Source organism: Cyclopterus lumpus, chromosome 14, assembly GCF_009769545.1.
Source record: "Cyclopterus lumpus isolate fCycLum1 chromosome 14, fCycLum1.pri, whole genome shotgun sequence".
NCBI classification, from domain to species: Eukaryota; Metazoa; Chordata; class Actinopteri; order Perciformes; family Cyclopteridae; genus Cyclopterus; species Cyclopterus lumpus.
The window spans coordinates 18,608,685-18,621,233 of NC_046979.1; the positions used below are offsets into that span (position 1 = coordinate 18,608,685).

The 12,549-nt window shown below is 44.8% G+C and overlaps 2 protein-coding genes across 2 annotated transcripts in view; both read right to left on the reverse strand.

The window, feature by feature from the left end:
* Positions 1-978: 978 nt before the first annotated feature.
* On the reverse strand, positions 979-4,893 carry hspb1 (heat shock protein, alpha-crystallin-related, 1). Its single transcript, XM_034550294.1, has 3 exons — positions 4,418-4,893; positions 2,315-2,378; positions 979-1,678 (listed from the first exon to the last, which is right to left on the reverse strand). Exons 1-3 carry the CDS (start codon positions 4,830-4,832, stop codon positions 1,522-1,524), a joined length of 636 nt encoding a protein of 211 aa, XP_034406185.1. The 5' UTR covers positions 4,833-4,893; the 3' UTR covers positions 979-1,521.
* Positions 4,894-10,141: 5,248 nt separating this feature from the next.
* Positions 10,142-12,549, reverse strand: part of srrm3 (serine/arginine repetitive matrix 3) — a 33,890-nt gene continuing 31,482 nt past the window's right edge. Inside the window, exon 13 of the mRNA XM_034550711.1 lies at positions 10,142-10,409. Coding sequence (XP_034406602.1) covers positions 10,142-10,409 — 268 coding nt within the window. The remainder of the gene's footprint in view (positions 10,410-12,549) is intronic.

The following is a 12,549-nucleotide window of genomic DNA, read 5'->3' on the forward strand; positions in this document are numbered from 1 at the left end:
CCAGCACTAATATATATTATATTATTTATATATATATATATATATATATATATATATATATATATATATATATATATATATATATATATATAAATATGCTCAGTCAAGAGTAGAGCAAATCTCATCAATTATGCATTGATATGGGCATGCATAATTTATCAAGGGACATTCTGTATCATGGAATTATTAAATTTTGGTCGTTATGACACATTTCAGTGCAGATGCACAGCAGCAATGATGCTATATATATATATATATATATATATATATATATATATATATATATATATATATATATGTATATATATATATATATATATATGTATATATATATATTTATATATAAATATATATATTTATATATATATATATATATATATTTGTACATATGACACTTATCGTATCTATCAACTGCTTCAGAGAGAAGAGACCCGGCCCTCTGGTCCACAGATCACGTCAGTGTCGGGATGAACTTACTGTACATCCCTTTTGCACTGAACAATTCCGCTCTGCGTAATATAGCGTAATATATTGGGATGTATGTGATGTAATAAACTGTAAACAATGTTTACGTTCTGTTTCAGACACCGTATACTTTGAATGAGAGCTGGTGCATTATAACACTGTGCAGGAATCAGACTGATGGGTCGCTAGACTCCTAAATGTCAACTCAACACAGCAGGGATGCCGAATCTTGTTTGTCCCGGGCTGCCTGCATCACTCACAGGCGCTGACATGTTTCACTTGCTCTCTTTTGCATGGCCGACCATCAGATGAATAATTTAGCATAAGAAACCGCGACATTGAGATGCCAAGCATTTCCATTTAGTTACATATTATCTTACTGTTTCCAAACGTCAGAACACAGCTTCCATGATGTCATGTCACCAGCGTTAGTGCAGTGCATATACATAGTTAGTAACTTAAAAAACAAACAAAAGAAGAGACTTAAAAATACCAGTTCTTTCTCTCTCTTTATTCTGTGTTTGCATGCCTGAATAGTTTGCCGATAAAACCAGTGTATTTCCAGTCCAGTCCCACAGTGTGTACTCTAACGGGTGTTATTCTACCCTCAAAGTGGTTGTGTGCATTCGGTTTTTTAATTCACTTGATCACACCTATTACAATCCGCTTGACTGTCTTCACGTGTGTCTGTGGGGGCAGCATGAAGCGGGTTAACTCCCTGGAAATGGGAGAGGTGAGTAAATGAGGGAAAGACAAAGCTTTGAGCGGGGCTAAGCCGAGGTTGCCTGCATTCAGATGAAGAGTGTAATTAAGGCAGAAAGAGCAGGCATACGGCAGATGTGTTTACACGCAGCACTCAGCTGGGGTTGGCTCATTACCAGAGACGGAGGCCAGAGAGAGGAGCGAGGGCAATCCCTCCTCTCTCTGGCACGTGAACAAGCCTGCTTTGGGAGGAGCGCTCAGCCGCCTCTTCACCTTTCTAGAAGCAGGTTGGAGTCGTAAAGTGAGCATTTTTACAATATCTTTCGTGGGGGAGACGGCGTGCTGCTTCTCTTCCTACTTCTTCACCACGCCACCCTTGTTTTCCACGTTGACAGGTATCGTGGTCTCTGAGGACTCGATGGCCGGTCGGATCATGGGAGCCTCCACGGTCAGCACCCCCTCGGGGGACAGGGAGGAGGCCACCTTCTCAACGTTAGCTGAAGAGGGGAGGCTGGAGGGGAGCAAGAGAACACAGTTTGGTTTTCAGTCTAAGAAGTTGCTCCAGTAGATTTAAGAAGTGCACCAGTCTGGGAGGGCATCACTGCTACTACTTCAACACAGATCGGCAGGAACAATAATGCCTGAGTCACCTTCGGGTAAAATCAGATCCAAAGACCAGCTCAGTGTGGCCCCTGGATGGCAGCAGAGCTCTATGAAGCTAAAAACTCCATCCAGGGGAGGGATGAACAGGGAGGCTCTTGCTGCTGCTTTTCAGAGCATGAAATTTAGCTATCAGCAGCAGCCAGCCCTCTACAGGCTGGACCAAACCAAAACTAAGAGACTCACAGCAGCAAAGCCACAATGAGAGAATCACAGGGATCTGAATCCACCCTGAGAAATGCATTTCCACCATGAAAATTCAATCCAAAACCGCCGCCAAACAGCCACAACAAACCCATTTTAATAGGAAATCTGTTACTTTTGAAGTGAGCTGTTGACATGTTGCATGGCCAGCAGCTTCCTTTCATCAACTGGTATACAAACGTGTACAAAACAACAACTCATTTGGGTGAAATATGAACTGAATCAAACATTACTCTACAGGCTTGTACTTTGATCATGACCGTTAACACACTGAGCTACTTACGTGTATTTCCTGGTGAAGCTTCTGGACACAAAGCCGTGCTCGTCCTTCCTGTCTTCGTGCTTGCCTAAGGAGACAGACAACATACTTTTATCTAAAAATGGCACTAATCAGAATCAGAATCAGAATCAGAATCAGCTTTATTGGCCATGTATGTTAAGTTAAGGAGTTGTGCCTGAATTAATATATGGTGGAGCAACTCTGTAATAAGACATCTTGTAATCATTTGTACAATGAATAGTGACTTTCTATAACTTGCTCCAAATTCAGTTTGATTGCAGTTTTTTAACAAACAAAACTAGAATGGTTAATTCGAGATTAAGACAAAGTATAATTGGTCTTTTTATTGTTTAAGTAGTAAAAGCACAAATGTAAATAATATCACTAATTACCCCTTTGTGCTGAGGGCTTTGGTTGAAGGACGCAGAGATAACTGGTCGGGGTTACACTTTGGTTCGGATTTTGACGCAACATTCACTGTCTTGCCTTGAGGTGGATGAGATTGATTGAAACCACTCTCCTGTTTTCATGCTAAATAGGAAGCCGGTTAGCTTAGCACATACTAACGACTGTAACCAAACCTGTCGACCAGCAGCACCTCTGAAAGTCACGACCTGACCCCGAATATTTTGTTTAACGTGCTGGAAAAAGTGACGTGTTCATACTACACATCGAGGTGCTGGTAGGCAGGTTGTATTAGCCTTGGACAGAGCCAAGCTAGCTGTCTTTATGCTCAGCTAAACCAGCTCCAGGCTCTGGCTTTATATCTAATATTATTTTGCAGCTTATCTGAGGTAATGTTCCGGACAATGTCTTAGCACATGACATGTCAGGCAACCTCAAGATGACTCCAGGAAGTCACAGTGCCTTGCCAAGAAATAGCCGGGCCCTTTGTGCCAAGTTAAGCTAACTGTCTCCTGGCGGCACGCTAGCTCCTTATTTACTGCAAACGAGTGGTATCGATCTTCTCACTAAGAAAGTGAGTAAGTGTATTTTTCAAAATATCCCGACTTGTTTATCTACCACTGTACTGTATGTGTATTTGTGACTCCCCCAAACACTACAATGACGCTGCCATTTTGGTTTGTGAAGGATTTGAAGTGGTATTTTTATCTTCCTCGTTTAGTCACAGCGATACCCGTCCTCGCCAGGAGAATTTTGAAACGTTAAATATAGTAATATGTTTGTTATGACAACAGGCTGATAAAGGTTGTTGTCCCCAGTTGTCCCCCTTTCAACAGGACGACACCGCAATGTGAGTGCGCCTGGGCCATCCAAAGGGTGATTAGTGTGAACTATTAATGAAAAGGATTGTCAACTGCATAAAGAGGTTGCACTTTGGATTGAACACAAAACTCAACTTCACGAAAGTCATTTAGTTTCACTAAGTGATGTCATCTTTAAACATCAAAGACATCCTTGTTTGGAGGCGACATATGAGAAACATAAGGTGGCAAATTCCACTTTGACGAGACCCGACTGCTTTGTTTATCTGTTCCTGACTATATGCCCAGTCACTCGGCAGTGAGGTATTAGCCATAGTCCGGCCTAGGACCCTGAACATGGACCAGATCCAGCAGTCCTTTTAAAGTAGCAGACACACTGTGGGAGTCACGGCTAAATCCCCTGTAAGAGCATCATTTTTAGTGAAATGGCAGACAGAGACTCAGAGAAAAGAGGAGCTCAAGGCCCCAGAGAGCTATAAGCTATTACACTATACGATCCATTCCACACACATTTCCTCAAGTTTAGACTTTTAGCTTTGGTCCTTCACAAGTGTGGACGGACAATGGGAACGCTTCACGGCAAGAAGTGAGGCCCCCCCCCAAACCTAAGTCCACCAAGTGAGGCATTCTGTTATCTATGCCTCTGGCCTGTATGTAAGCAGATCTTTAGATGTTATTATTTTGTTGTTAGATTGAGTAGTCCAATTAAAGACTTTCCCTGGCAGGAAATTACCTTCAACACCTCCGATTTTTAGTGTATGAGGTTATACAAATAGTGGGCTACTTGAATCGGCATGCGCTAGGTGACAGTACAAACAGATGACCAGCGAGCGTGTGTGTGTGTGTGTGTGTGTGTGTGTGTGTGTGTGTGTGTGCTCACCAGTGATTTCCACCACGCCATCCTTGGTCTTCACCACCAGCTCCTCGGGTGAGAAGTGGTTGACATCCAGAGAGACCTTCCAGCTGTCTTGGGTCTGCTTGATCTCCGACATGCCGGTGCTCATCTGGCGGGTCAGGGCACGAGCCTGCTGGGACATCATGGGGGCCTGGTACATCATGGGGGCTTGAGGCATCATTGGGGTGTGAGGCATCATGGCGCCCATGGAGGCCATGTCCGGGGTCAGGACGGAGTGCCGCAGGTACCCCGGCCAGTGGGTGCTGGGGAATGTGGCGAAGTCCTCGGGCAGGGCGGGCATGCCGAAGGTCTGATCGAAGATGCGGCTTTGCTGCCAGTCACGGAACGGGTCCCAGCTCGGGGTGCTGAGCAGGGTGAACGGAATACGTCTCTCGGTCATGGCGGCTGTCGTTTTCGTGGAGTGTTGCTGTAATGGAGAGCTCCTGGCCGCAGATGAAGACCCCTTTGGTGTCTCTGAAAAATGTTTTTCCCAATGTACTCTCTGCCTCTCAGCTGAGAGCTTTTATACAGACGCTGACACCACCCTGGTCAACAGAGCCCTCCCTTCTGACTCAAGCCCCCTCCAGCTCACACCCCCTCCAACATTTTCGGTAAGTACTAGAATATCTATTTGTGGCAGAAGCTGCACTGCAATGGAATCCAACAGGAAGGCCCTCCCGAGTAACAGCTGCCCAGTGCACTGTTGAAACTATCCCCCCACCCCTCTGTGGGACTCAACTGGGCCTGCTGCACAAATACAATCCCCTTAGATTAGTTAACATGCTATGTCCAACATGTCTCTTTATAGGCCATGATGTGATATACAGTCCAGGCAGTACCATGCTATTATCAGCCTCATATTAACTACACAGTGGAATGTCAGTGCGGGACATAGATGCAAGTGACAAAGAAACGCACCATTAAAAGTGTTTTTTTTAGTGGGACTTTACTTCAACCAAAGTTTCCAGAGGTCACATAGGTGAAATAATGACACTAAGGAGGAAGGATGCAGCGTAGGAGCTGAGGAGACAAACTGTCTGTTCTACACATTCTCCAAAGTATTCAGCTCACATCCAGCGCCACGCTAGTCTTTTGTCAGATAAGTGTCTGTGACGTTTTCGGCAACCCCTCACATTATTAGTGTCCTAGACTTAATAAGCTGACAGCCTGTTACTGCTGCTGCGTGGCACGGTTGTATGTTACAGATGTGGTCCTATACCAGCGGGGCACTGGCACTCTCATGAGATGTTCTGCTTTTGGTGACCACCCTCACCCTGCGCTTGTAGTCCTCCACCGACAGTGAGTATAATAGTCCACGGATTATTACAATCTCAGAAGAAGTATAACAAAAAAGTTGATTGAGAACAAATGAAAATAATCTTAAATAACAAACAAAAAAATGTATTCCAAAATCATAACCCAGCCTGAAGCTATCACTATCACTGTCACGTTTCTTTTGTTTCACTACTCCAGTTTTTGGCTAAACGTCTGACACAAAGCGTGTGTGGTCGCGTCCCAATTGGTCAACACCTTTTGGCAAGAGGGTCCAACTCCCCGATAGGAAACTCCATGTAGGTAAGGACCCATCTTCAACCCAATGAGAATAGGGTAGGGTCCAAAGACATTCAAATCTTTTTTTTATTTCATATTACTGAAAACCCTCAGGTTTCAGAAGACTTTAAGTATAGTTATAGTAGTTTAATGTTTGTGTCATGTTGTATTCTGTATAATTGGGTATTTTTAAGTACTTAATTACCTACAAAAAACAAAAATTCCACAACCTAGTTGTTACATAAAGTGCAGCTGACATTATCTTATGTTAGCCCTATAAAACAAATGACATGTAACCTCTGTGATCGAACTGAATACATTAACATCTCCTGAGCTGTGGCAGTGTTTGATCTTTGTGTGTTAATGCGACAAGTTCCTGGCTGTCCCATGCAGGTTCCTCCCCCCCCCAGCACCAAAGTAAACTCAAGGGTATATTTGTTAATATGCTTTATTGTCTCAAGACTGTGCCTCTGCTCCCCTCTCTCGTGCCTCCACCTGTACGCACCATATATAGGGCAGAGTCACTCAGGCCTTGATTCCCTGCAGCTGAGGCCAATCAGGCCTATTCCCGGCACCTGTTCCCTGAACCACTCCCCCACACCCCTCTGCAGCTGAGCCTAACCACGCCCCAGCCACCACAGTTATGTCTGCCATTAAAACACAGTATGTCTGACACCTTCTTGCTCAGGTTCAAAATGAAACTTTTGTTTCATGAACAAAGACAACATTCTTATGCAATGAGCTAACAGCTGACTGACGTTTCGCGCTAGCATTAAGTTGGATCCTGCTCTGTATGCTCTGCACCATGCTAATGCTAGAATGGTAACGTTGAATACAAAAACCTTTGCAAAAGACTGAAGATAAAGTTACATCTGCCCTGCAAAGCGTTAACATTGCACTCTGTGGGTGTGGCTTTTATTTAATTGCTCTCAGTATATTTAATAAGTTAAAGTCTTGTTACCCTCTCATGGTGAGTGAAGAGTCGAATCAACCCTAAACCGATGGCCACTTTTATAGCCAGAACTGTGAGTGGTTATTCATCATAAATATGTTTTCAGGAAGTCGGCCCCTGAAGTGCTTTGCAGTGAAGGAAGCAAAAAAAAACAGAAAACCCCACAATTGAACGTACACATTTTGTCCCACACTTAAACCGTGGCCTGATCCCTCAGGGCCTTAAACCCTGATCCCTCAGGGCCTTAAACCCTGATCCCCCAGGGACTTTACTGACATCAACGAGTGTGAGAGGCTGCAAGGGCTTGAAATAGTGTAAATACCAAAGGGACAGCACTTTGCTGCAACATATCACGTTACCATGACAACGTCAGAAAACGTTAGGTGCAATTGTGGGTATTTCTTTTATATTTTGTACTCCCTGATTTGAACGTCTTCCAAGGTCTTTCCTCACAGCATCAATAACTAAACTAAAGGTTTGATGAATAAAGCGTTGTCTCTTTTAATCCTTAAGGTTTCAGTGTAAATTTAAAATGCCAGGCTGAACAGTCATGTGCTCCTCTTTGTTTCCTTTTTCTATGTCTTACGCTTCCACGCTTCCACCGGTAACCCTATGCTCAACGTGGGTTTAATGGCACATTGTTATGAATTGTGGGTAATTCCCTGGGGCAAAGTCTGCAGAAATGTGGACTTATGTAAAGGGTTCATAAAGGACTCAAAATGTCTGCGAGAGAGCCCTCAAACAGACAGCCCTAAATCTGTGAGTCCGTGAGAGGGGGGATTGGTAGTTGGGCTCATTTGGAGGCCTCGTAAACACTCCAACACTAAACATGTGACGTTAATGAAGGTTGTGAGGGTTCAGGTCCTCACACATGAGTGGGCCTTGCAGCTACAGTTGTTGGCCAGCGAGTCCAACAGTGTAACTGTGTTTACCGTCCTATCTCTGTACTAAATAGTCAACAACCTTACAGCTATACAAGTGTGTGTGCAGGTGGATGGCACAGAGGGGCCGCAGTACATAAATCTGTCACTTTCCGCTGCCCCCATGTTAGCCGGTCAGCTTCCGCACTATAGTTTCTGATCCCATAGTAGCACATGTCTATTGTGTTGTCATCGACTCATACTTCTGCAGTGATATACGGTGCAGATGTCATCACCGTGTTGATATGTGCACAGTCCCCAGAATAGAGCACGCCCCCCCCCCCCCTCCCTTAGTACTGGTTTGAGTGGAGGTCCCAACGGTTCCGTAGAGCTGGAGAACACTCAGGCCCATTTTGAGGTTCCGTGTCGTCTCTGGTGAGTATCAAGCACTGGAAAGCTCCCACCAGCAATATACACAACGTCTGAAGTGTTTAGGAGGAAAATGAACGAGAGTATAATTACTTCCCCATTTGTTTCTGTTTATTGTCAGGTATAATAACTTGTACATTACAAAGAAATGACTGGTGGAACCAAAGGAGCGATGCTATACTTGGAATAAATTAAGAGGTTTTGCAGAGTATCATAGTCGGGTAAGGTCTGGTTACACTGGGACTGCAACACTGGGAGTGACATGAGGCCAGACGAATGCAAAGGAAGACTTAGGGTGACCCCTGATCGTATCGCCACTTGGTTTACCGCACTACTCAACCTGTAGACAGAGCATTACAGCTGTCCCTGCTATGCTAGCTTACGTCACATATATTGTCCTCCTGAAGCTGTCACCCAGGGGACAGGAAGCTTGTTGCGGCCCATTATACAAAGGGATTAGAATATGTGGTGGCTGGAGATATACAGTAGAGTATAATAATAGACTCTCAGCCCCACACAGGGAGGCGTTTGGTTCTGTTGGAGGCTGATCCTTCGCTCCTCAATACCGGCAGAGCCACTGCGGCGTGCCGGGAAAAATGTATCCATTCCAACTGTGGGCGAAGACTCCGTTCCACCGGCTACAATCGGAGCATTTTCAAACGCACAGCGGCGCATCGTCACCCTGCTCGCTAATCTGGGAGCGGCAGCGAGCCCTCGCCACAATGACAAACATGGACACACACGGTACATTTTCAAAATGGGGACACATTTGCATCACAATCTCATCCTCAAAAGCATGATCCAACTGCTTTACTGCTCATGGCAACAAGAAAAAGAAGGGGAAAAAAAAGATAAATAAATGGTAATAAATTAGATAATAAATAACCCAATAAATAAACGAATAAATACGGTGGAATCATAAATAGTTGTGGTCAACACAAATATGTGCATGGAGACTTTTTGCAGACTGTTGTCCTGTACAGTACCACACAGCAGCCGTATAGGTGCAGGCAGTGTACACACTCACTCACATAAAGTCAGGGTTTGCAGAATCAACATGATAATTTAAACAGGGAAGATTAAAATTACATAATAAATAGTTCCCCCCCACCCCCCAGCCACCTGTGTATGCAGGTGGCTGACTTGCAGTCTATGCCAGCGGGGAGCAGATGCACCCTGGCACCTTTCATGTGGGCCAGGTACTCTCCTGATGCATCATGCTAAACAAACCTCCTCCAGCGAGATGGAATATACAGTGCATAGTTTACAAAGCCGAAACTTAAGAGACTTTACATCTATACAGACAAACCTATACAATACCATTTGTATTATTTAAAAAAAGTTCCTTTTTTTTTGCCTCCGCGTCTCATCAGCCGACCTCTCTTTTGTTCTCACTTCTGTTGATCGATGGGATGGAAGTCTTCGGGGAGACGATGAGGGGAAAACAAACTGAAATGTACAGAAAGCCGTCGACGTGTCCTCTTTTTGTCTTCTACTCAGCTCCTATTGTTAGGATATATATATGTATTTATATAGTATATAGTTTATTTTTTTAATGAATTCATTTTTGGTTGCGTTGTGGAAGAAGAGAAAGAAAGTGCGAACATACAGCGAGATTTGTTCTTTGGGCTCTACCAAAATTAATTTTTGACGCGTGGTGACCCATTTCCATTTAATACCTTGTTTGCGTGAAGACATGAACAGTGACGGCCAATTTCATAGTGGTGTGCTATTTCTCCTCTTTGATTCGGGCTCTGCGAGAGATAACGGTCTCGGGTCGAGGAGCTTTGGAGGCCCTGGACTGGACAGCAGCGCGGGCTCCGCCGGAGGGCTTGGCGAAGCTCACCAATGAACCAGACACAGTCAAATGTAACGGGACTCCTCTGTGGGGGGGGGGGGGGGTGGGCCGGGGAGGGCTCAGAAGCCGGGACTGTCGTAGCTGCTGCGGCTGTAGTAGCTGTGGTGGCTGCGGGAGCGACTCTTGCTGCGGCTCCAGCTGCGGCTGCGGCTCCGGCTCCGGCTCAAGCTGCGGCTCCGGCTTCTGCTGTGACTCCGGCTGTGGCTCCGGCTGTGGCTCCGGCTCCGGCTGTAGCTGCTTTCGCTGCGGCTGGACCGCGACGGGCTGCTGTCGTAGCTGGACGACGAAGGACTGGGCCGGTAGTACGGGATCGGCCGCTTCCGAGCACTGGGGAGAGGATGGGGGGTGATGGAGCGTTAGGAGACGTGGTGGAGGAGCTTGTCATGGCCTTTGTTTGACACTGATGTTAAACACGTGATGTATTAGGACAAGATTTAGTTGGTGGAGAGCGAATCAGTGTTAGGCTACAGAAGTGGTGGACTTGTGATCAGAGTAGGATCTGAAAGAGAGCAGTTACATGGGTTAAAAAAAGTCAAAGCTGTTTAACCACACACACAGACACACACACACACACTCTCACACACACACACACACACACACACACACTTTGCAGAGAAATGCTTGTCGTTAGTTTAAGCGTGAGCATGAATCGCTTTGTTAATAGCCACCCTGGAAGTGCTTCCTGTAAGGTAAATTAGCTGTTAGTTCCCAGAAGAAGCTCATCTTCTCGGTGGAGGACAACACCCAGAGAAATCGTGGAGTCAACAGTGCGGAGAGAGATAAACGCTATCAAGGTATCCTGCAGCTACAAGGTGTGTTTCACCTTGTCATTGTAGATAACTCAGCCAGAGCTTTTGTCTCCTGTATCTGATTTGGGATTCCACGGCCTGCGCAATGGAGGTACCCACAAAAAGAAAACCTTGATAGCATTTTAATCTCCCCGTGTTACAACATTAGTGCGTAACCGCAGAGGGGTGCAGCTCCAGAGCCGGTGTGAGTTTCTTTTGTCAATTTGAATGAAGCGGCAGCAGAAAGAGGACAGGAGAACAAAAAAAACAAAACCCAGGAGGAGGACAGGTTTACTCAGGGGAGCTCCGATGGTTTGCTGTTCAGCCGAGCTTCATGAGTCGGACTACTCGGATCCTGCTGCGCGGCAACTGTTACCGGGGTAACTAGCCTCTGGTGGCTCGGTTCAGCGGCATCCCGTCCGTCTTGGCAGGCGGGACCTTAAGGACTGGAGTGAAAGATGACAAGGTACACACACATTTCACCCAGGTCCATTAACGCTTGTTTGAGAGGGAAGAGAGGCGAAGGGAGAGAGCCTGATTTCATTCTTCTTCTTTTTATCACAGAAACACGCCTCTCTTGACCTTCTAAGAAATAACTACCAACTACATCTCTACAGAAACACGCCTGAAGACGTGTCTATGGGAGAAGATCAAATGATAATTAGGAAGTGATCAAAATAGTTTCGTAAACAGATTTTTTGGGTGATTTCTTTAGATGTGTTGACTGTAATATCTTTATTTACTGGATCAATAAACAATACCACACAAACAAATCAGTAGAAAAAACAAGCGTAATCCATCAATACAGATTGTTGTCATACTTCATTTCTCTATCAGTTTTATGCCTTTTTCGTCACGTACACTGGGCCGCCAGTTTATTAGGCACAGTTGGGTCAAACTAACTACTACACCAGTTCTAAATGAACAACCCATTCACGAGGCTTCAGTGTTTTAGAGAGCTGTTGTGTCAACTTCCTGGTCCTTTTGCAGGCGGTAGTTTGTGGACCCGTTGACTTGCATTTCATGAGAGGGGTGTTTATGTTATTCAGCCGCATTGATTTGAATGGAGAGAAACAGCTGCCAGTAAAACACAATACTGTAATATAATAGCGCCACAAACGACATCCTGCAGGCACCGATCAGTACTTCCACAGCATGTTTCCAGAGTGAAGAAACAACAACAATAAATCCTTTAATCTGTTTTTATGTCGAGTTAATATTCGAGATTTGACCGTCAATCAGGGTTATGGCGGTGAAAGACGGCACCATTACGGGGTTATTGCATTCACAACGCAGCAATTTACAAAGAATCTGAATATTTAGTTTTGTATAATTACTGTGGAAATAGCTAACTCCATCATAGCTAGATCATATTAATGTAGAAAAACAGGGTTTGACTTCATAATATCCCCCCTCACCGAACCAAACCTACACACTTGTAAACACCTCATTCTTTATGTATGCAGTATTTAGTTTCCACTCTAAAAAAAGGATAAAAGGGATCTGAATGTGCTCCTTAAAATGTTCACTTGTGAGTTAAAGCACAAACAACTTGTTGTTGTTAGGCTGTAATTTGCAGCTGTAACAAAGAGCGACATCAGTGCGCTCCATGTTAGTTAAATAACTGAGTGTGACTTACCTCCATAAAGGTGTGTCATGTCAAAGTGATGTTATTTCCA